This window comes from Artemia franciscana, chromosome 20 (genome assembly GCF_032884065.1).
Source record: "Artemia franciscana chromosome 20, ASM3288406v1, whole genome shotgun sequence".
In the NCBI taxonomy this organism is placed as follows: Eukaryota; Metazoa; Arthropoda; class Branchiopoda; order Anostraca; family Artemiidae; genus Artemia; species Artemia franciscana.
In genome coordinates, this window is record NC_088882.1 from 27,303,499 (window position 1) to 27,329,561 (window position 26,063).

Consider the following 26,063-nt stretch of genomic DNA (forward strand, 5'->3'; position numbering starts at 1 on the left):
TTAGTTCGTTCGGGCAACATCTTACGATATTACCTCTCGGCGTTCTTGAATAATGATAAAATCAAACCATCTTGTGGCTTTAGTATTTAAAAGAATAAAATATACAACTTTTTTTTCCTCCGTAAAAGCATAAAAGAACACCAGTCTTCTCAAGGAAAACTGAGGAGAAAAAAAAAACAAACAAACAAATAACAAAACACAAAACAACAAAATATTCCAGCGCAAGCACAATTTTTCGAAATACATTGCCCCTTTTCGTCTACTGTGGAACTTTGCCCGTTAGCACTCGTGAAGTTCTAAATACCGGAGTCTAATCAGTTTTCCTGTTTAAAAAAAAATAATTCACTATTAATTTCTTTTCTCAATAAGTTTTTTTTTTTCTTACTTCATAAGTGTATTTAAAAAAAGAAATTTTGCTGTTATAATCATCACTGATTTAGTATCAGTAAACAGCTTTAGAGGATCTAAATTTCAAAAATTTTCCAAAAATCTACGAAACGATTAAATTGCTTATTAGTTTCTTCCCATCAATTTAGTTCGCCAAGCTTCTAAAAAAAAAATACTTTCAAATACCGATCACTGAATGTCATTTTGGACGCTTATCTAGTGTCCCTCAGTTAGATCACCGTTCTGCTCAGAGATTTTATCTGGGAGTGGGTCCCCAAAATTCAAAAATATAAGATTTAAGACCACCATTTTTCAGGCGTTACCATTTCCAGACAATCGTTAAGATTCCATCTTTTAGTTTATTAACCTTACCTATAAAGGCGAACAGGGTATTCCATGTCATCAACAGTATAAAAGCCACTAGCTGTACGACCTCCATCGATGAAAGTAAGACCCTCTTCAAAAAGCATTAAAAACTCGGGGGACTCATCTCCTTGTTCTTCCCTTATTGTTCGGCTGTTACATCCCAAATAATTGCGCAAGTTGACAGCATGGATGGCAGCACAAGCACGCTTGTCCAACTAAAATACAAAAATCACAAAAGTTTCAGCTACGTAGCCAAGCACAACTGTGAAGATAAAACTTAATTTAACTATTTGTATTCATTTCCTTGTTTTCTTTTTACAAAAAAAGAGAAATAAACTTTTAGTAAAAGGCCATAGGTCGTTACATGATAGGAAATCTGAAGATTCAAGGAAGACTCAATGGCATAAAAAAAGATTGGTAGCGATTTTACAAACAACACGGAAGCAAGAGGTTCAGTCAACTCGAAGGGCAATAATTTAGCGCACTATATTTATTCTATGGTTAGAATAACCATACTTTGATGTGCATGGGCTCATCTTAATATCACCTTATTGATTAATAATCACTTTTTCTCTTCAAGTGGATCAAGCAAAAGCTCTAAATGTAATAGCTCTGTGTGTCTTTTAAACAAAATAGTAGTAACGTTTAATTTGTTTAAAAGTGTGTGAAAAGGTATCTTAGATATGTAAGCACTATCTGAAGAATAAAGAATTAGGTTAGAGAAAAATCTGGTTTTGGGTAAACAATACATTCCCAAACAATCTTGTTTCTTTCAATATTCCGAATTAAAGTAGTTGAACTATGAAAAGCGACACTGGGTAACGAAAAGATAGATCAAGTGAACAGCTTCACTTTCCTTCGTCGTATTATTCGAAAAGATGGTGGGTGCAAAGAATATGTTAAAAGTAGAAAAACCAAGGCCCAAGGTGTTTTTTCACAATGGAAAAAGAGTTTGGAAGGATAGGAAGATAATTCTGCAAACCAAGATTAGAATTTTGGAAGCTATAGTGATGACAGTGGTCTAACACAGTTCTAAAGCAAGGGCGCTCCGAAAAACAGAGGAAGGTTTACTAGATATTTTCCAGAGAAATTGCCTATGGATTGTTTTGGGTATCCGACTGACTAACCTTATCTGAAACAGTAGGCTGTACGAAAAGTGTAGTTCAATCCCGCTTTCCAGGGCTATAATGAGAGAAAGGATGAGCTGGTTAGGGCACGTTTTGCGGATGAAGGATGACAAATTGCCAAAGATTGTCCTTTTCACCCAACCGTCTAGTACTAAACAGAAAGCGAGTCGTCTTCGGTTGGGGTGGGAGGATGTCGTAAGGAAAGATTCAAGGAAAACATGAACTCCGGGGTTGGATGTAAAGAGGTAGGCTCTAAATAGATTCGGACGGAGGGAGAGGCATGCGTAGCTGTGTTGGCCTCGGGTGGCTTGGTGCTGTGGTGAGTTGTTAGTAGTAGTAGTACAAATTTATTAAGTTTGGATTTCCAGGAAATGTTCAAGCTCTTTCGGATCTGCTCTGAAATTTATTAAAAGTAACTGTATTTTTTTGTAATTAGGTTAACATAATTGTGTTGCAAGAGCTGTGCTATGATTTTGTCTAGATTGTTTGTTTTATGTTGCAAATTTCAGCTTATCAGGGAAACGTGACCACAATGTTTTTCGCCGAAAAATACCTCAGGCCAGATTGATGGACGAGATATTACATTTTGGAAAGCTGCACGTAATTCTTGCCTGAAGAAAAAAGAAGGATTTAACTTATTCTTGAGCTGGAGCCTCCAGTGTAAGACCTAAAGTGGAGTTATAATCAATATCATATTTTACAATCAATAACAACTAACTGAAGTTGCTCCGCCAAGCTTGTGTTTTTCCAAGCACAATTTCTGCTTTCAAGTGGAAAGGTTGCCTCTGATTGTATCCTGGCATATGGGAATATATTCTATTGACATAGAATATGTCCAGTTGGCAACTTTGCGGCCAATCAGTTAGTTTCCCTAACACGAGTACAAAAATACCAAATTGTACTACATTTCACCGAATTTTCTAAAATATACTAAATTTTGTGTGATAGTACTAAATTGTACTGGAGGTGAAATGGTACAATTGTACAACTGTTGGCAACACTGCTTCTCACTAGCATTTACGCTAGCCTGGAGCCGCGTTATTTTCATTATGATTCCTGCCCGATTAGGTGGCGACAGTAGCTAGGAGACGTTTTCATTTTCATCTAACGAATCAAAAATTGGGATTTTTATATTGCTTAAAAAAATTTTCAACTGGTTAATATGAAGGTATTCTATTATAATATTATTCTGTTATATGAATAAGCGATAATCTCTAATGGTTGTGGGGGTAATTATGGTCCCTGTTATAATACATTTACGCATATAGTGTAGATCAGATGCCTGGTATAACAGTGATATTATATTGCAGTTCAATTACAATTTATTTTTTATATCTTTGAACAGAAAATGAGTGGATCGAATAAAAGACATCGAACCTATAATTTTAACAGTGACTGGGAGGAATCATATTGCTTCGTTAATTTGAAAAACAAGCGCGTCTACCCAGGCAAGCTAGCTGTGGTGGTCTCCAATTGAAATTAGATAAAAACCTAAAATTGTCTCAAATATCCGACGATATTTTTGTTTTTTGATCCTTAACGGAAACATTTACAACCACCATAAAGTAGCATTTTCTCACAGGTCGAAGTGTTTTGCCATCTAATATTATAGGCCATTTCTATTTGTGATTTTGGTTAAGCCTTCTATTTCATTTTAGTGTTAAGGACTGAGGCAGAGAATTTCTATCACATGTGCCTTCTAAACTCTAAGAGTTCTCTAATTGCCAAATGACATTTAGAGGTTTCTCTTGAAGCTTATTCTTTGTAGTAATATTAGAAAGTTAGCCCGCGTCAAGATAATCTACTTTTGAACTAAGAGAGTTCAAATTTTTCTTTTTAACACTGGATAATTGTTCTTCGAATGCTGCTGAAAAAAACTACACCGCTATTTTTGCAAAAAGATCGTTCATGAATTATTATTTTGAAAATTTTACGATGCCAAAAACTTCCTTGTTGTGGTACATAGAAACAGATTGTATAATAACTGCGTCCAAAAAGAAGCTAAGGTCTAATTCGTAGGTTGGCCATTACTCCATCCCCTCTCTTCCTTCCATCTCGTCCTTTTTGCAAGGTAGGTAGGCATTTTGCATCTTTTAAAAATCGAATCAAAACAAATTACAGCTAAATAGACTATGCCAGAGAAGAAACTCCACTGCTCTTTGTAGAACACGAATTTTCTATTTTATGACAGAAGAGCCAGAGTGACAAAGTAGCTCCCCCATTACTCCACCCCAGAATAGCAGAAGCTGGATTATAGCATGTTGTTTTAAATGAATTCATGCAACAATCTTTAATTTCCGTGACTTGGGATCAAATGAAGCTCCCTTAGAACCCTACAAAGTTTTTAGATTCACCCCCTTCCAAACAAAGCAATATGGGACAAACAATAATGCACAGAAGGTATATGGTTCTTTGCTTAGGTAGCATTAGGGCGCTGTCTGAAAGCTAATTTTAATCAGCTAAGACGGTGACAAAAAAGTGAAAAAACTAATTTAGTGGTTTTCATATATAGAAGCTTATTGCATAAAAATAACACTTCGAAATAACCATAATAACAAACGAATAGCATTTTATTTTCTTTCGTGGGAATCTTTATTTGATTTTATTTTCTTGCTTTCTCTTACTTCCTCAGCATATTTTAATAATCTTTTCTTCTTCATTGGTAGAAATTAAATATCTTGTTGAGTTGTACTGGTTTAAGTTTAGAGTTTTTTTTTTATGCTTCTTTATTAATTATGAAAATATTTTTTCAAAAATAAAGAACTTACTATTTATTAAAAAATTACAAAACATAATTGCAAAATTAGGCTTGTATTTGCTTTCGGCTTGGTTTATTTTGGTTTTTATTTTGTCAGTGCTCCGGCTTTTTTTTTTTTTTTTTTTTTTTTATGACCTCCTGTTAGTTTTTATTTTCGTAGTGTAACATTGTAACATTGCCAGTGCTAAAGTATGCCACCAGTCATGTGCAATGGTTAGTCATATCTATCTATATAATTGTTGCAAATAAAAAATTATCCATCTATGTATCTATCTATCTAGCCACATTGAGTCATCTGTGAGCTACCTTGTGGATATTTAGTGATGTGATCACCAGCCTGACGTCATTCCGTGTCTAGTTCTCTCTTTGTTTCTCAGTATTTTTTTTTTCTTATTTCGATTATAATTTCTTTTTATATTCAAACACACTCTCTTAGTCCAAATCAGTTCCAGGTTATTTTGCAAATCATTCTTAAGCTTCAATAGTTAATCTGTTTATTGAAGCTAAAAAGATAAATACCCTTGATTTCAGTTTTAAAGATATATTTTCAACTCAACAAGCAAAAACAGAGCTTAAGAAATTTTTTTTTTTAAACTAAGAAAGGAATTTATAAAAAAACATAGAGCCTGAAGTTAGTCTTCTCATCAAGTCAGGTTTTGTAGATAACAACAAAAATATATTTCTTGACGCCCTTTCGTCGGATGGAACATTATAAAGAGATGCTAAAGGGCTCATTCTCGGACAATTTCTATATTTTTTTAACTGCGGGTTGTCATGTTGATTACAAATTTGAAAACGATTTGACCCAATGCAGTCAGGTTTTGTAGATAACGACAAAAACATATTTCTTAGCCCCCTTTCACTGGATGAAACATAATAGAGAGATACTTAAGGGCTCATTTCAGATTTTTTTTTTTAATGCAGGTTTAAATGCATATTGATTACAAATCTGAAAACTATTTGGCCCTATCAAGTCAGGTTTTGTAGACAACGACAAAAATATATTTATTAACCCCGTTTCGTTAGATGAAACATCATAGAGAGATCCTTAAGGCTTATTCGCAGATAATTTCCATGTTTTTTAGATGTAGGTTTTCATGTCGATTATAAATCTGAAAACTATTTGGCCCTATCAAGTCAAGTTTTGTAGATAACGACAAAAACATATTTCTTAACCCCCTTTCATTGGATGAAACATCATACAGATGCTTAAGGGCTCATTCACAGACAATTTCTATATTTTTTTAAATGCAGGTATTCATAATGATTACAAATCTGAAAAGTATTTATTCCTATCAAGTCAGGTTTTGTAGATAACGAAAAAATATGTTTCTTAACCCCCTTTCGTTGGATAAACATCATAGAGAGATGCTTATGAGCTCATTCGCAGACAATGTCTATATTTTTTTAATGCAGGTTTTCATGTTGAATACAAATCTGAAAACTATTTAACCCTATCAAGTCAGGTTTTGTAGATAACGAAAAAATATGTTTCTTAACCCCCTTTCTTTGGATGAATCATCATAGAGAGATGCTTAAGGACTCATTCGCAGACAACTTCTATATTTTTTTACATGCAAGTTTTCATAATGATTACAAATCTGAAAACTATTCAACCCTATTAAGTCAAGTTTTGTAGATAACGATAAAAATATATTTCTTAATTCCCTTTCGTTGGATGAAACATCATAGAGATGCTTAAGGGCTCTTTCGCAGAAAATTTCTATATTTTTTTAAATGCATTTTTTCAAATTGAGTACAAATCTGAAAACTATTTGACACTATCAAGTCAGGTTTTGTAGATAACGACAGAAATATTTAATTTACATGTTTAACAATTATTGTATATTAATGATATATATATACATATACATATATATATATATATATATATATATATATATATATATATTTATATATATATATATGTATATGTATTATATATATATATATATATATATATATATATATATATATATATATCTATATATATAAAAATAAGTTGTCTGTCTGTGTGTCTGTCTGTGGATCAGGTGACGTCATGTTTCTGTGTTGACTGACGTCATGTCCGAAGATATACTCCATCGAAAACAGTTAGAGACGTCAGATATGACTTTTGATTTTACATCAGAAATTTATAACTACACTTTAGTTGTTATAGAAGATTTGTGCGTACGTATGGCAAACAAACCTCTTCAGGATTTGGGAATGCCTTCACCTAACCGTATCGCTGCTGTTTCGACATGTGTAGAATTGGATCGTGAACAAAGTTACAGTACGAGTGATCTATTGTCGTATGTACAAAATAACATTTCCAAGTTAACGTCGGAACAAAAAGACATTTATGATACGATAATGCATTGTGTCGATAACAACGTTGGAGAAATTTTCTTTTTGGATGCGCCAGGAGGTACTGGTAAAACGTTTGTGATAAAACTGATTCTGGCATCAATTCGATCAAAAAATGATATAGCGTTGGCAATTGCGTCGTCCGGAATAGCCGCAACATTGCTGCCTGGTGGAAGAACTGCTCATTCCGCTTTGAAATTGCCTCTGAACTTGCATTCTAAGTATTGCAGCAATGCAAACTTATTATTTGGGAATGGCACACAAAAAATCGCTCGAGGCTCTGGATCAATGCTTGAAAGATTTGCGAGGGAAGTCGAAACCCTTTGGCAGCACATTAATATTGCTTGCGGGAGATTTCAGGCAAACATTACCTATAATACCTAAATCAACTCCTGCAGACGAAATGAACGCTTGCCTGAAAAATTCTAATTTATGGGCACACGTAAAAACATTAAAATTAACTACAAATATGCGTGTCCGATTGCAAAACGATGACTCTGGTCAAACATTTTCAGATCAATTGCTGGCAATGGGAAACGGAAAGCTCCCAGTAGACTCAATTTCAGGACGTATACAACTACCTGCTGATTTCTGTAATTTAGTGACGTCCAAAAATGAATTGATTGAAAAAGTATTTCCGAATATTCTAAAAAATTATACAAATAATAAATGGCTAAGTGAAAGAGCGATTCTCGCACCCAAAAATATAGACGTCCACAAAATCAACAATATTGTTTTAATACTTTTAAGAAATATAAACCCACCAAAGCTTTGCAATGGCACTCGACTTGCCGTAAAAAAAACAATGAAAAACCTAATAGAGGCCACAATCTTGACAGGGCCTTTTGAGGGTGAGGCTGTTCTTATTCCTCGCATTCCCATGATTCCAACGGATCTGCCTTTTCAATTTAAAAGATTGCAATTCCCAATTCGATTAGCATTTGCAATCACCATTAACAAAGCTCAAGGTCAATCATTAGAAAAATGTGGTATAGATCTTAATACTGATTGTTTTTCCCATGGACAATTGTACGTTGCATGTTCGAGGGTCGGTAAACCTGACAATCTATTTATATGCAGCGACAATTGGACAGCGAAGAATGTTGTATATTCGCAAGTTTTACGCACTTAATTTGTATTTTGGAACCAAATGAAGCGGTTAATTATCCATCTGAATTTTTAAATTCCATAGATCCTTCAGGGTTTCCACCACACGTGCTACAACTAAAAATAGGCGTACCAATAATACTTTTAAGAAATATCAACCCACCAAAGCTTTGCAATGGCACGCGACTTGCCGTAAAAAAAAAACAATGGAAAACCTAATAGAGGCCACAATCTTGACAGGGCCTTATGAGGGTGAGGCTGTTCTTATTCCTCGCATTCCTATGATTCCAACGGATCTGCTTTTTTCAATTTAAAAGATTGCAATTCCCAATTCGATTAGCATTTGCAACTACCATCAACAAAGCTCAAGGGCAATCACTAGAAAAATGCGGTATAGATCTTAATACAGATTGCTTTACCAATGTACAATTGTATGTTGCATCTTTGAGGGTCGGTAAACCTGACAATCTATTTATACGCACAGACAATGGGACAGCGAAGACTGTTGTATATTCACAAGTTTTACGTAGTTAATTTGTATTGTATCTATCTATCTATCTATCTATATAAAAACGAGTTGTGTGTATGCATGTTTGTTTGTTTGTAAAAAGAGCGTTTGCATATGACGTCATTACTAGTACATACGGCTTTGTATATGGACAGACAATGGGAAAGCCAAGAATGTTGTATATTCGCAATTTTTACGTAGTTTGAAACACATATATAAATCTATCTATATTCACAGGTGGGACACAGGGACACAACTAAAATGGCGCGTAACTAATATGGCACGTAACGACTTACGCGCGCGGGGGGGCTTGGGGGGGCGCGAAGCGCCCCACCAACTAGGTGTTTGGGGTGGCGCGAAGCGCCACCCCAACAGCTTATATATATATAAAAATAAGTTGTCTGTGTGTGTCTGTGTGTGTGTGTCGAGTGACGTCATGTTTGTGTGTCGACTGACGTCATGTTTGTCGACTGACGAAATTACAGACCGGGACATCGGGACACAAATGACGACCGGGACACCGGGACATAGGGAATTTTAAATGACGCCTGGGACACTCAAAGAGAAAGCGACCGGGACACAAGGAATGTTCGATTAGCAATCACCATAAACAAAGCACCGGGACACAAATGACGACCGGGACACAGGGAATATAAATGATGACCAGGACATAAGTAAAAAAAAAATTAAATAACTAAAAAAAAGGTAAAAACTACAAAAAAAACTAAAAAGAAAAAAAAACTAAAAACTAAAAACCTAAAAAAACTAAAAAAGAAAAAAAAAGAAAAAAAGGAAAAAACTGAAAAATAAAGGAGAAAAACAAAACTAAAAAAATATAAAAAAACTAAAAACGTAAAAACTACAAAAAAAAATAAAAAGAAAAAAGAAAAAAACTAAAAAAACTAAAAAAAGTAAAAAACAAAAAAAAAACTAAAAAGAAAAAAAGAGGAAAAACACAAAAATTTATTTCATCATATACCAATTCAAAAACGGATGTATATACAGAACGGGACACCGGGACACAAATGACGACCGGGACACAGGGAATATAAATGACGACCGGGACACAAGGACACAACTACAACGGGGATGCCGGGGGGCACAGGGGGATATATAAATGACGACGGGGACACAGGGAATGTTCGATTAGCAATCACCATCAACAAAGCTCAAAGGCAATCATAAGAATCATGAGGTATAACCAAAAAAACTAAAAAAAAGGTAAAAAACTAAAAACTAAAAAAAAGACCAATTCAAAAACGAAGGTATATACAGACCGGGACACCGGGACACAAATGACGACCGGGACACCGGAACACAAGGAATATAAATGACGACCGGGACACTCAAAGAGAAATTACAGACTGGGACACCGGGACACAAATGACGACTGGGACACAGGGAATATAAATTACGACCGGGACACAGGGACACAACTACAACGGGGACGCCGGGGGCACAGGGGGATATATAAATGACGACGGTGACACAGGGAATGGTCGATTAGCAATCACCATCAACAAAGCTCAAGGGCAATCATTAGAATCATCTATATATATAAAAATAAGTTGTCTGTGGATGTGTTTGTCAGGTGACGTCATGTTTGTGTGTTGACTGACGTCATGAAGTTAGTTGTCGTCATTTTTGTTATGACGGTGACGTCATTAAAGATATTTAAGACATGCGTTCACGTAGAAATCTATTAATGTTTAATTTTAAAATGACTGATGAACTTACAATGGCAACAGTCGAGGAAGATGCTCAAAGAGTCTATGCCAAAAAACTTGCTGCTGATAGAGAAAGTCAGAAAAGAAAGCCTGCCGAGGCATCAAAAGAACAGCAAGGAAACAGGCTTGAGGCTGATAGAGAAAGAAAGAACAGAAAGCGTGCCGAGGAACTACCAGAGCAACGCGAAAGCAGACTTGCTGCTAAAGAGAAAGTGAAAAAAGAAGGCGTGCCGAGGAACTACCAGAGCACCATGAAACCAGACTTGCTGCTAAAACAGAAAGTGAAAAAAGAAGGCGTATCGAGGAATCACAAGAACAGCAAGAAATCAGGCTTGCTGCTGATAGAGAAAGTAAGAAAAGAAAGCGTGCCGAGGAATCAGAGCAACCTGAAAGTTATAGCCTGGCATTCAGGTACAGCCCAGTCGATGATTATAGCTTGAGTAGATGTGTTCAAATCGGGACAATGTCTAAAATTTGTCCCTATTGCAAGGCCTTGAAATTCAATGGTGAAACAATGGGAATGTGTTGCGCCTCAGGAAAAGTTAAACTTCCTCTATTGGCTGCACCACCAGAGCCATTGAAGACTTTCCTTACTGGAATTACGTCAGAATCTAAGCGTTTTTTGTCACAAATCAGAAAATACAACTCATGTTTCCAAATGACGTCGTTTGGAGCCCAAATCGAAAATCCAGATAAATTTATGTCTACTTTCAAAGTAAAAGGGCAAATTTATCACAACTACCTGCTGATTTCTGTAATTTAGTGACGTCCAAAAATGAATTGATTGAAAAAGTATTTCCGAATATTCTAAAAAATTATAAAAATAATAAACGGCTAAGTGAAAGAGCGATTCTCGCACCAAAAATATAGACGTCCACGAAATCAACAATATTGTTTTGACCAAGATTCGAGACCAGGCAGTCCTTTACAAGTCAGTCGACACAGTTTTGGAATCAAATGAAGCGGTTAATTATCCATCTGAATTTTTAAATTCCGTGGATCTTTCAGGGTTTCCACCACACGTGCTACAACTAAAAATAGGCGTACCAATAATACTTTTAAGAAATATCAACCCACCAAAGCTTTGCAATGGCACGCGACTTGCCGTAAAAAAAACAATGGAAAACCTAATAGAGGCCACAATCTTGACAGGGCCTTCTGAGGGTGAGGCTGTTCTTAAACCTCGCTTTCCCATGATTCCAACGGATCTGCCTTTTCAATTTAAAAGATTGCAATTTCCCAATTCGATTAGCATTTGCAATCACCATTAACAAATCTCAAGGTCAATCATTAGAAAAATGTGGTATAGATCTTAATACTGATTGTTTTTCCCATGGACAATTGTACGTTGCATGTTCGAGGGTCGGTAAACCTGACAATCTATTTATATGCAGCGACAATTGGACAGCGAAGAATGTTGTATATTCGCAAGTTTTACGCAGTTAATTTGTATTGTATCTATCTATCTATCTATCTATATAAAAACGAGTTGTGTGTATGCATGTTTGTTTGTTTGTAAAAAGAGCATTTGCATATGACGTCATTATTAGTACATACGGCTTTGTATATGCACAGACAATGGGAAAGCCAAGAATGTTGTATATTCGCAATTTTTGCGTAGTTTGAAACACATATATAAATCTATCTATATTCACAGGTGGGACACAGGGACACAACTACAATGGCGCGTAACTAATATGGCGCGTAACGACTTACGCGCGCGGGGGGCTTTGGGGGGCGCGAAGCGCCCCACCAACTAGATGTTGGGGTGGCGCGAAGCGCCACCCCAACAGCTAGTATATATTTATATATATATATATATATATATATGTATTTATATATATATGTATATGTATTATATATATATCTATATATATAAAAATAAGTTGTCTGTCTGTCTGTGGATCAGGTGACGTCATGTTTCTGTATCGGCTGACGTCATGTTTTCAACTGACGAAATTACAGACCGGGACATCGGGACACAAATGACGACCGGGACCGGCACATAGGGAATATAAATGACGACACTCAAAGAGAAAGCGACCGGGACAAAAGGAATGTTCGATTAGCAATCACCATCAACAAAGCACCGGGACACAAATGACGACCGGGACACAGGGAGTATAAATGACGACCAGGACATAAGTAAAAAAAACTAAAAAAACTAAAAAAAAGGTAAAAACTACAAAAAAACTAAAAAGAAAAAAAAATAAAAACTAATAAAAAAACTAAAAAAGCTAAAAAACTAAAAAAAAACTAAAAAAGACAAAAAATAAAAAAGGAAAAAAATGAAAAATAAAGGAGAAAAACAAAACTAAAAAAACGAATGTATATACAGACCGGAACACCGGGATACAAATGACGACCGAGACACAGGGATTATAAATGACGCCCGGGACACTCAAAGAGAAATCACAGACTGGGACACTGGGACACAAATGACGACCGGGACACAGGGATACAACTACAAAGGGGACGCCGGGGGCACAGGGGGATATATAAATGACGACAGCGACACAGGGAATGGTCGATTAGCAATCACCATCAACAAAGATCAAGGGCAATCCTTACAATCATGAGGTATATATCTGAATACGGAAACCTAACAATCTATTTATATGCACTGACAATGGGACAGCAAAGAATGTTGTATATTCGCAAGTTTTACGTAGTTAAAAACATATATATATATATCTATCTATATTCACAGGTGGGACATAGGGACACAACTACAATGGCGCGTAACTAATATGGCGCGTAACGACTTACGCGCGCGGGGGGGCTTGGGGGGGGGGGCGCGAAGTGCCACCCCAACAGCTAGTATATATATATATATATATATATATATATATATATATATATATATATATATATATATATATATATATATCTCCTATGTCAATAATATAATAGTTATTGTAGCCTCAAGACACCGGAGCCACATTGAATTGCACGTTTTTCCTCTATCTTACTCTATGCATAGCTTAGTCTTGGATAATATACCTCGCAAAATTAAAGCTCAGTAAATCGGAACTTAAAAGCTTAATAAACAGATAACGTTACCGTGGCATCTTTGCCAATCCAAAAGAATATTTTCCAATTCAACTGATGGCTGACGTCATCCAAAAATGTCTGCAATACGATATAACAATCGCCACAGTAGAACTTTCCGTGCACAACTTCATCCACTTGATTTGGCAAAAAATTTTCGATTTCCCAAATAGTGAGACCAGGAATTTGACCAACGTCTTCCTCAAAAAATTCGGAATAATCTAGAGTAGGTTTCGAAATACCAGCGTCCCATTTTTTTGGCCTAGAATCAAATTAGACGATATACTATGGATGTGTTGATAAGGAGCTTGAGAGATACGGAGCTAGGACCTCTTTCGTGTTGTTCGCTAGACCGAGATCTCCAGAGTTTCCGAAGGGTACACTCTGAAGACGAAACGCACACCTGAGTAAATAAAAAGACGCAATATGCACTAGATTTTTCAAATCATCAACAGTATCTGGGAATGGCTTTGGGAAGCAAGTTGAAACTTTCAGGGAGCACCATATTGTGATTACGCCAAACCAAAATGCATCCAAAAATAAGAATTTAGCATCCGTTTCAATTTTGCATCCATATGAATGGTCAAAAAAATTAATTAAATCCGGTAAGGTAGAAATTAATTAAATCCGGCAGCTAGAATTTCGTTGTATCTTTAGAGGATTTATGCCAATCCGAAAAAAATTGTCCATGTGCCGCCCCACCACTGTGTCCACTGGGGGAGGGAAGTCAAGTAACGCACACTTAGGGAGGAAATAAGCATGTATTTTAGAATGTTTTAAAGTAGTTTTCCGAATTTTATAGCTTGTCCTGGAGAGGGCAACCACTAAGTAAGGTCACAGTTGATGCAGCACTTCACAGGGCCTTGGCACCGGATGTCTAATTGCACATATTACTTAATTAATCAACTCTAGAACTAGGCGTTTGAATTTGGTTCCTAACTGAATTGCTCAAATGTCTTGAAATCGATTTCAAGACAAATAAGCTGCTAAAAGACATTAATAATTTCAGGTCATAAATGTTTTTTATTGTGTTTGGTTGTTTTTGCTGAATTCGGTTTCACACCCTAATTCAGAATTCTTAAAATAACGAAAAATCAATTCCATTACATTTACTGAATTTACTGATGTCATTTTCTACTTTTGTTACCGTTGTTTTAGCATCATATCCTTACAAGCTTAGCTTTCGATGTGCTGCTAAAAAAAATACATTTAATTTTATAATACATTATTGTACTGCTACTACTAAATCTAGTAGTACTTATTTTATATACTATTGTACTAATTTTGAATATAAATTAGTATGTCGTAAGTCTATTAACAACAAAAACAGTTTAAAAGAACAGTTTGAATCACGAATCCTGAATTAGAATTTACGCTTTTCTCATTAATTCTCGTTGCAATTAGCGGTATTCTCGTTGTTTGTCCAACAGAAACTGCCAATAAGTTACACTTCGGTAAGATTCACGGTTTGAAACAATATATTAGGTCCTCCGCTGGATTAATAATTGATCAGCAGCTTATCTTACTTATCTTACTTAATTCTGGTTACTGTTTCCCACTGAAATTAATACTTGATCAGTAGTCCATCTTGATTTTGTAGCAGTTTTAACATCATTGCTCCCAAAATTCCAGTTACCAAAATTATCTATTTCAATTTGACAGGAAAGTATACAACTACTCACATCTAGTAATCTTGCTTAACCACCAAGTGCAATAGCATAAGGCCTCTTGCGCAGTCGCCTCTCATGCAAAGCCATAGAAAAGGGTAAACTCCAATTACTAGCACCCAGTCTATCTTATAACCTCTACATACTATCATCTCCGTGAAGAAATCATTTATATTTATGACCGACAGAAATCCGAGGAGTGGAATAAATGCTCTATACCCTCATAATTATCTTCTTTGACGAACAACAAAAATTTATATAAAAACATCATCATTAAACAAACACGAAACAAAATACAAAAAAGCACCCATTATAAACAGAGATGAAGAGGATTAAGATTATGATAAATTTATAAAAAATAGCCTATACATGCAGCAGGGCCGTGCACAGAGGGCATTACCTTTCCATCATAAATTGTCTTATATGCGGTGAGGTCTTGTAGTTTCAACCTTGATTTCAAAACTAAAAGATGCAGCCTGAATCGGCAAAATTTGACCGTAAAATTTGGCTGAATGAACTGAACTGAATGGATCAGATATGTACGCAATTTCCCCGCGTAACTAACGCTATAAATACAAATACAGTTTCCTTATTAATAGCGGTATTAGAAAGGTGGGAAAAACTTCATAAGTTTAGTCAAAACTTACATACCTAACTCTAGGGTTTTTGTCTTTTACAAGTATGCGAGGATCCCTAAAAGAATATCTTTATACTCCCTTGTTGATAGTATAAAGTATTTTCATACAGCAAAAACTTTCATAGCAAAACCAGAAGCATCTGCTGATGGTGAAAAAGTAGAAGATAAAAGAAAGGCACAAGTCACGGTAATGACAAAGCCGAAATAAGGCTTTGAAATTTTGGCACTTCGAAAGCTTGGGGAAGATACATTAGGTGTTTTCTATTAGAAGCGCCAGAGGGTATTTTTAGATACTTATTTGACCAACCGTAAATCTTACAATAAGGTTTACAAGAAAATTTGGTTTGAGCCCACTTTCCAGGACTATTGTGAAAGGTTATGACAGGCAAGTCATGTTTAGTAGACAATAGTAAACTTAATAGAGGAAACAAAATCTTTGAAAAATTTGTGTGAAAAGAATTCATTCAATTATATTCATTTAACTCCGGTTAAATGAATATAAATGTTTTTTATTCGAATTTTCCAATAGATTCGTTTCGACTATTCAAAAAACTTACTTGAGGGCTTCAATTTGATAATCTTCTTCTTTTTGTTTGGCGACGTCTTTCAGACCCTAAAAAGAGTAATAAATGCGTAAATAGTTTTGACAAAACGATCCATTTCTTAAAGCAGATCCTCCAGAATTTTTTTAATTCTTACAAACTTGAGATATCATAGCACTAGCATCGCATACACTTCAAAGTTTTGTGACTTCATATTTATTACCTGTCATCAATTTTTCTTAGTTACCATATTCCTGTGACATATTACTATATTTTTTTTTTGCAAAAACTTCTTTTTAACATAGTTTATAGTCTATGACCTTTTTCTAATTTCTAGTTATACTAGATACAAATTACTTTATGGGAGAACTGCTAAACAAAAAATAAAAAAGACAAGGTAATAAATGAGGAAAAGCACACAAAAAAACTTACAATAAGCATTAAAAACCAACGACTAGAAAAAAATCTGCAACTCAATAATAATTATAAAAAACGGCAAATCACGAATGACTTCGTTTCCTTTTTGTTTTCCACAAATCTAAGAAACTGCGATTTTCGAATCTGCTATATTTTATTTATTAATCAGTCTTGAATTGCACATCCATGGTGGTTTGTGGAGCAACTACTTGGCAAAACAGAATATGTTAAATCTTCTTTTTTCCTCCATCAGTTTCATCGAATATGATCCAGAAAAGCAGAACATACAGGATATGAGGCAGCGTGAAAAGAGGTTTTTCAGAAACAACTGAAGCATAGGAGGCAGATATTCAGTGAGAAATGTAGGAGATTCGAAGATTGCAAGTATGACTGATACATATGTCAATAGGAAAGACTAAATTTGCAATATGGTCATTTTAACAATATTGCCACTATTTGTCTTAAAGGACCAAGGAAACTAAAATTAAAACATTTTCCGTCCCCTGGCTCCATCTTAAGTCTATTCATTCCTGGAAACGAGGATTTCTATGACCTTTATTTTGTTTGTTATACAACTATTAAGGTTTTCCTTATTGCATAAATTCTCTCTCTTATTACCACGATGAATCGCGATGGGAAACAAGCGGAAACTTTTCCCATTTACAGAAAAAGCATATTCGAACGCTTATTAAATAAACGCTAAGTTTATTAAATAAACTTAAAGTGCTAATACATTTTACTATTAACCCTTTTCATGATCTTCTAAAATGTTTTCTAGAGTAATTTAATGTGTTATCAGAAGTTGTTTTTTTTTTGTTTTTTTTCTGTGTGTTTGTTTTTATACTCCGCTGTTTCAAGTGGGTCACACATAAATTATTATTATTATTTTTTATACCGCCCAAGTTACCTGCGTCATAGACTCAAGTATATCAATAATCTATGAGGTGGTACAATCCTTCGCTATTACATGTATATGCTACCGTGAATATATGGTTAATGTCTACATTCACCTGTAAATGTCCAAAATTTCTTTTTCTCTGCTTGGATTCAAATAGCCTTGCGAGTCAGCTTTTTCAGTCTTACGCAAGCTAAGATAGTAAAACTTAAAGTTAGGTTAGATTAAGTTAGTTTAGATTAGGTTAAATTTGGTTATAAATACCAGGAACGGATTAAAAACCTAACATAACCTAGCCCAACCTAATCTAATCTAACCTGTCATCATCAAACCTTGCATTAAACTGAAAGAGTTGACTGGTGACGCTGACAAAATCCAAAGAGAAAAAAAGGTATTTCGGACACTCACCAGTGAATTTCGACATTTACCAATATCGGACATTCACGGTAACATACATAAACTAGTGAGAATATGTTAAATTAAGTAAGAAAAGTGATGTTTGTCAAATCAGAAGAGAAAAGGATTATATTGATAATTGAATAGTCATACATAGGGATAAATACAACAAAGTAGCGTAGCCTAATTGGTCTTTCTCAAAATATTTTCCTGTATGTAAGTAAATTAACATATAATTGCCATAACACGGTTGAAATTTGCCATCACAATCTGCCAGAAAAATCTGGCGTAGATTGAACAAAAAAACGAAAATCAAATGCCTTATGAAATTTAAAAATCGGCTACGCAAACATCCTGAAGTGACCATGTTTTACGTGATAAATATTTTCCAAGAAGAAACAAAAAGTGGAGGAAAGAAAAAAAGAAAAGTGGAAGAAGCAAGGAAAGAAAAGTGTAGGAGGGAAAAGTGGGGAAGAAGAAAAACCTCCAGGGCGTTCAAGATCTGCAAATTTTAACCAATATGTCATAAAAGATCGTGACGAGATCTTCGGCGACCAAAAATTAAATGTTCCGGCAGTGGCTGAATTAGTTAACACAAATGAAGAGGCTGTTCAGCACATTTTTACTCGGGATTCGAATATTGGGAAAATTTGGGCGATTTTCCCTAAAACCCCCTTCCAAAGATCCAAACGGTACCGTAGAGTGTGTTTGTGAACAAGTTGTAACGCATTAAAAGCCTTGCATAAAACTTGACGCTACACCATTAAGATATATGTTCCCTCTGAAATAAGAGATTTTGCGACAAGACAGTATCTGTACAATACATCAAAAGGATAAAATGCTTGTATCATTGGGCTATTAGTCTCAGATCTATCCATTCACTGAGCCAAAATTATGATATTAGTAAAACTCTTTTTATAGACAGACTTGAACTAGGTTGCAAAATAAAACACTGTCCTTTTTTCCATAAATTGTCAAACAATTTTCAACATGTTTTAATCGAGAAAAAGCCTACACGCCAAATTTCACATACAATCCGGTAGATTGAACTAAATCTCCAGAGACTGCGACGGATTTATTTCCGTTCACAAATCTCACACTATTTTACACTTCAGTTTCTAACCGTCAGAAAATATATTTTTGCATCAATTTTTCTGGAGGAAGGGATTTTTGGATAAGTTTTAGGGTTGGTGTTAAGTCAAGTCTTACACTTTTTTTTTTTTTTAATTGGCTATTTCTTAGGATGTAATAAAAATCTTTACCTACGAAGCTGATATTACACTAATCAATGCAGTGGAAGCGTCCAGGTGTCCCTACACGAAAAAAATTTTCAAACTCATATAAATATCGCTTATCTTCTTCGAATTATACTAATTGACCGAGGTCCCAGAGGATTCCCAAAACTATTATTTTACAGTAACACAATACAGTACTGAAAGCACCTCGGGAAAAAATATAGCTAAACAGGACATTTTTTGTAGCGATGGATGACGGATGAGCATCCCTGCAGAATACCCCTCTTCAAAGGAAAGGACAGCACCTATCCATGATCTGTATTGACATCCAAGAAGCAGTTATGCTGGCAGAGGAGGCGAAGAATCCAATGCAGCCTCTTTCTACAGAGTCGTATCTCTCTTTACATTGGATCAGCAGCAGGAACATTAAGTCAAGTAAGTCAAGGGTAAATTTGTCGTTTTTCCCCACTATTCCAATAAAAAAAGGAATTGTTTATTTGTTACTCCCCCCCCCCTATTCCATTGATACCACTGGTAGCAATTTATTATGCTTTGAAAAAACAATGGAGAGCTAATTACTAACCATTTAACATCCACCTTATTTCTAAAGACCCATCCGCTCTATACAGACATTGAGCCAAATGTCTCGCTTAATACGTAGATTAAGCCTAAACCTGAGTCGTATGTTCCTTAAGAAATTATAACCAGCAAAAGCGGAAACCGGTAATGTTACCAAAAACTGGTAACTATTCCAGCTAAACAAAAAACAAAAAGTTACCAAAACAAGTTCTAGCTAAAGTTACTTAATATAAAGAAATCATATCTTCATAGTTATTAGTTTACATTTAAGTCATTTTAATAGCAAAAATTGTAATTATATAACCAAAATACCACTTATTTTTTTACCTTTAGAATTTTTGCTTGTTCTTGATCAGCTTCTGGTTCGTTTCTACGACCTCTTCTGAGACGGAGTTTTCTTGCAGTTGAGTCTTTGTCTGAGAAGAGTGAATAAAAACACTTGAAAATAGCGGAATTACTAATTAAGAGATGGGAAACTAAACAGGAAATTTATATACGCGTAAAACATGTACTTATAAAGTTTCTATAAAAATTTTTTCATCTTCTCAATATAAAGTACACGATAAAAGTTACGAATGTTTCTCAAGCCCACCAAGGGCAAAAACAGAAAAATATATGCCTAGGGAAAACTATCAGTCCTAAAATTGTTTTATTCCTACCCTACAGTTATATTTCAAAAGCAAGAACTAGGGGTCTTTTTCTTCTTCTTCTTTTCTTTTTGTCTTTTTTTTCTTTCAAAATTTTTGAAAGACAGTTATGCTTAGTTAAAAAGAGGATACCTTAATTGCTGTTATTAGGCATTACGTAATGCAAATTTTAGAACTTTTAAAGTTCTTGACTATTCCGTCATAACGAATTTGACTTAAAAGTTGTCATAAAATTATAATTTAATTTAAATTGAAAAGTGAGCAAAACTAACTCTATTTCAAACTTGCCAGGTACATTACTACTTCACTGCCAATCTTTCAAATAATAACGTACAAGCAGATGATTATAAAAGTTATACTAATATGTAAATCGAATCAATTTTATTTCAAGTTTTTTCTTTGCTGAATTTATTCTAAAATTTTATTCAGGCACCAGTAGAGAAATACCAAAAACCGTTTAGATTTGGAAAGTCAACCACCCCAAGTATTTCGATATATATATATATATATATATATATATATATATATATATATATATATATATATATATATATATATATATATATATATATATATATATATATAGACGACTCACCAGGTCTAAAATTCATTCTTATGAAAATAATGTTTTTCAATATAAGAATTATCGAAAAAAACAAATCTTGACTGAAAAGTCATTTATTAATTCGGTGTATTAGAAAAAATGCCGTTTTTTCATGTTTCTGACCCACATTCTTAAGAAAAATCATCTTGAACGAACGATTTTAGTGGGTTTCTAAAATTATATCAGCACAGACTTTGCTTAATCGCTAGCATTAGTATTAAATTGTATTATTAAAAGTATAAAATCACAATTCCCTATCATGAGGAATATTTCTTCTAATCAGGTTTCCGGGTTAGTCTTTTTTACATGCCAACTATATGCAGACATTGACTCCAAACAGAATAACTATGTCATATGTAAAATCATAATTAAAATATTTCTCCCTGTAAAGTGTCAAAATACCAACATAGACTTGTTTAACAAATTCAAAACTGTCAGCTCCTGCACAAGCTCATTCATTTTTTAAAATTTTCGACTTTTTTCAAGTAATTTATTTGATATGATGAATTTTATATAATAATAGTGATATTTTTTTATTTTTAATAAAAATTTCATGTAACTACATAAGTGCATATCTGCACATATATTATATATATATATATACATATATATATATATATATATATATATATATATATATATATATATATATATATATATATATATATATATATATATATATAAAAAGATAAACTTTATGACTCTACTGCTCTTTAGGGGAACTTAGGCGTGTCACCAGAAGGTGATAGGAGAACGCCCTATAGATATGTAGGGCGCCTCCAGTGCCCTACATATGTAGGGGTAAGGGTCAAGAGGGGACCTTGTCCCTAAGGGTTCATAATAGAAATTGGGGCACCCTCGTTCGGGGCCATAAATACAGGTGGATGAGGAAGAAGGCCCCTTATAGGTACACTCAACAGGACCCACCGACTTGTCCACACGTCCTATGAGTTACAAACCTTTTCCGAGTAATGGGTTAAGTTGCATTGTGACACAGAACACCATCGTGGGAGGATCCTCATTAAAAGGCCAACTGCGGTAAGGCGTAAGATCCAGATATACGGAAAACGACCTCTGAAAAGGGCTGCCTCGATCCTTTCGGGGTACTTGCAAGACAGGGGACCTTGTGGTCAACTCTATTCCCACTTTAGGAGTGGCAACCCCTCAAGGAAATTAGAGCCAAGTAGGACACAGCATTCGTACGGGATTCTGATTAATGAATATTCTTCTGGGCTTGGTCTGTTTTGACGGGCGTTTTCGGGCTGAAAAACCTTTTCCTAGCTAATTAATCTACTATGAATTTCCTCTCCGTAATAGCATAATATTTGTAGTCATTAATATATAATGAATCGGAGGTAATAGGCTTATGAGGGTTTGTAAAGGATTTCGACTCTTGTTGATAGAAGAGCATTGCCAAGTGATGAAACCATGTTGTGACCAAGATGGGCCAAGGATTGCACAAAGCTTCCATTCATACTGGAGGTCCCAGAGACTTCTTGCTGTCCGATTTTAAGCCGGCTTAAGCACTTCGGTGTAAACTTGAGAAGGTTTATGGATCTCCGTCCTGCACTGGTATCCGGAATCATTGCTTTTCCTGAGGCCAAAACAATTTCTATGATTTATTGAACATGAAAATTGGAACTTGGAATGTTACGTCGTTGAAAAACTGACTATTGTATCGACATTTTGACTGGCGAATTCAGACGATTAGAATTGGACTTCTTAGGAGTTTCAAGAACTCATATCCCAGGGGTAGGAAGCATGAAATTAGGTGATATAGAATTTGTTTATTCAGGCAGGAAGGATGGGGTACAGAGACAGGGAGTAGAGCTCATGATGAATAAGGAAGCTGACAAATCTTGTTTACGCTGGGAAGGTATTAATAATTGAATACTAATTGCTCATTTTATGACTAGAAACTTCAGGGTATTAGTTATAGTAGTAAAGGCTCTTGTAGAACCGACTGACGGTGATTCTAGTGACTCAGATGAATTTCACTTACAGTTACACGAGCAAATAGACAGGGAACCCAGGTAGAAATATGGCGTTTTTACTAAGAAATTAAATAAAAAACAAGTTTTTTTAACTGAAAGTAAGGAGCGACATTAAAACTTGAAACGAACAGAAATTACCCCGTATATGAAAGGTGCTGTTCCCTCCTCAACGCCCTGCTCTTTGTGCTAAGGTTTGACTCTTTCTCTCAACGCTAATTTTTAAAACAGTAAACATTCAGCCTTACTTTAATAAAACTTTAATTTAAAAAAAAGTTAATAAAACAGTAAATTGAGAGGAAGCAGTAAATGCTAAATTGTCCTAGTTAAAGATAGGAACGGGACCACAATTCGTGATAAGGAAAGAGTTAAAGAGAGATGGGCAAAACATTTTGAGAATGTGCTAAGCCGATATACAGTAGCAGGAAAAGATAGAGAGGAAAATGTGGACATTCTCGGTAATATATATATATATATATATATATATATATATATATATATATATATATATATATATATATATATATATATATATATATATATATATATATATATATATATATATACAACCATTTATAATAATAAAACATTGAAACGGTAAAACAAAAGCCTTTACCTGTTGCATAGCCTGCTGAAGACACAGATTCGCCACATTCTGCAAAAAGATGAATAAAAAAATTACTGACTAATCAGGCATATCTGAAGACACGTATAATCAAGCGTACATATAGGACATAGGGGTACCAGGGTACCACCTACTGATACCTTTGATTGCAATATATCATCAATACAAAAAAGATATTGCCTATACACAAAATAAATAATTTCTTAGACCACACTATAGTTCCATTTACGAAAAATTAAGCAAGCGAAAATGGGTTTTAATTTCAATAAAGCAGTGAACAGAAAATAAAAACAAAACTACACTTTAATTGAAAAATTAGAGAAATATTCGGCTTATTTTTGTAATTAAAGTGCAGTATTGTTTTTATTTTTGTTCACGGCTTTAATGAAATCAAAATCCGTTTTCTCTTGCTTAATTTATACACAAAATTAATTATGGAAAATGATCTAATAAAGAATAAAATAAAATCAGCAGCCAATCAAAATGAACCCGCTTCCAAAAGAAGTACAAGATTAGCAGAGCAAACAGAACCTGTTGTAATTTTTAGTCAATTTAGGTAGCATGAATGGACATCTCTTTTATTCCGTCAATCTTGGCTGAACCTAATCAAGGTGAGGAAGCCTAGACCATTCAAATAAAATGTATAGTTTTAGTTCAAAATTTGTTTTATTGATGTGATCTTTTGAGTAAACTTATTTTCTTCTCATTTGTTTTATACTGTTTTTCGCTGACAACGGCTGTTGACAATCGGATATAGTCGAAATATTCAGATTACTGTGTCTTTATGTGCTATGTGCACTGTCTTTACGAATTTCCTGATTATTTTCTTTTATTCTAATATGTCATAAACAAAAATAATACCATGTATAAAATTAAAACAACATAAATAAAGCATTCCAATCCTACTCAACAAAATATACAGTCATTACATATCATATTATTGCGGCCAAATCATTCCTCAACCTCAAATCATTACGTCCTTATCATTACGACTAAATCTAAAATCATATCATTATCCAAATATATCATCACTCATTTTTTTTCTGGTAACGACTTGTTGTTCTCCTAAAAGTCTTTTATTCAGCCCTTATGCAGTGGTTGCCCTTACAAAGGTGCATCTACCTCGTATAAAGTTGGGTACACCCGCCACGTTTCATATACCAAGAATTCGAGACAAAAGTTGAGTATTTCGGCGACATTTTAGCAAATCCTGCTTCAAAGACAATTTCAAAACAAGCACATTTTAATGAATTAAATTAAGTATACTATAATTAACTATTAATTTTAAAAATATGCTTATTATAGTTTAATTGATATGTTTAAGTTTAATATTTACAATTAATTACAATTATTTACAATTGTCAGAATATTCCAGCCATCGAAGCGAAATTCGATTCCTTCCAAAACGTGGCTATATCCCATGAATAAGGTCAAATAAAAATTAATTACCAGATGAAGCTCTCTGGGGTTGAACAAATTGCCCACTTGCTATTCGTAACTGGTTCTGCAATGAAAAGTCAATATTGTAAAACTGAGCATTCAGCTTCTCTGGGTCTACAGGCTTTGGAGGCATAACTAGTTCTGGATTTCCATTCAGGTCCAAGACATCCAAGGTCAAATTATGAATTTCGTCAGGTACAGTTAGAAGCTTGTTATTAGCCAGTAGCAACTTTTTAAGGCTTTTGCATCTAAAAAAGATTGAATATATATGTATATACAAAAAAAAACTATTTTCATATTAAATTGTTAAATTTCCAAATTATTCTTTCTTTTAGCCAGAAGTCCAACTGTCACTAAATTTTAATTAGGTTTAATTGTCGTCAAATTATTAATTTCGTCAGGTATAGTTAGAAGCTTGTTATTAGCCAATAGCAACTTTTTAAGGCTTTTGTATTTTAAAAAAAGATGCAAAAGCCTGAAAAAGATGAAAGATTAAAAATATGTTAAAAAAACAACTATTTTTATATTAAATTGTCAAATTTTCAAATTATTCTTTCTTTTAGTCAAAAGTTTAATTGTCATTAAATATTCAGATTATGTATCTTTATTATATACCTTCATATGTCTACGAAGGTATTTGTTTTTTGTCACTAACCTGACACAGACGAGAGCTAAATATTTCTTTGTCTATAAACTAAAAACAAATATATATTTAGTTTATGAATTTCCTGTTAAGCAAAATGTTTGTTAGGAGCCAGAACAGTCAAACTTTTACGTAAAGATAAAAGGTTGTACAGTAGCTATTGCAGCTGTTGTATCCTGATACAATAGAATATCTAAGATAAAAATCATATGGGAAGAGGAAGAAAAAGTTATAATAAAAAAATTAGCTGAGCTGAAGCGGAATAAAGCGGCCCAAGATAAACAATAGTACCAGAAACTGAAAACGAAGTATTTCTATTGTATATTACTTCGGATCGGTCATCCACATTGACGATAAAATAATCA

The 26,063-nt window shown here is 34.3% G+C and overlaps 1 protein-coding gene across 2 annotated transcripts in view; it reads right to left on the minus strand.

Moving 5' to 3' along the window:
- The window catches only part of LOC136039981 (protein flightless-1-like), a 109,223-nt gene that overhangs the window by 59,345 nt on the left and 23,815 nt on the right, over positions 1-26,063 (minus strand). For both annotated transcript variants that reach the window (XM_065724042.1, XM_065724041.1), the window contains exons 7-12: positions 25,065-25,303; positions 23,607-23,645; positions 20,076-20,164; positions 16,242-16,297; positions 13,393-13,642; positions 760-968 (exon numbers count right to left, since the gene is read on the minus strand). In XM_065724042.1, coding sequence (XP_065580114.1) covers positions 760-968; positions 13,393-13,642; positions 16,242-16,297; positions 20,076-20,164; positions 23,607-23,645; positions 25,065-25,303 — 882 coding nt within the window. The remainder of the gene's footprint in view (positions 1-759; positions 969-13,392; positions 13,643-16,241; positions 16,298-20,075; positions 20,165-23,606; positions 23,646-25,064; positions 25,304-26,063) is intronic.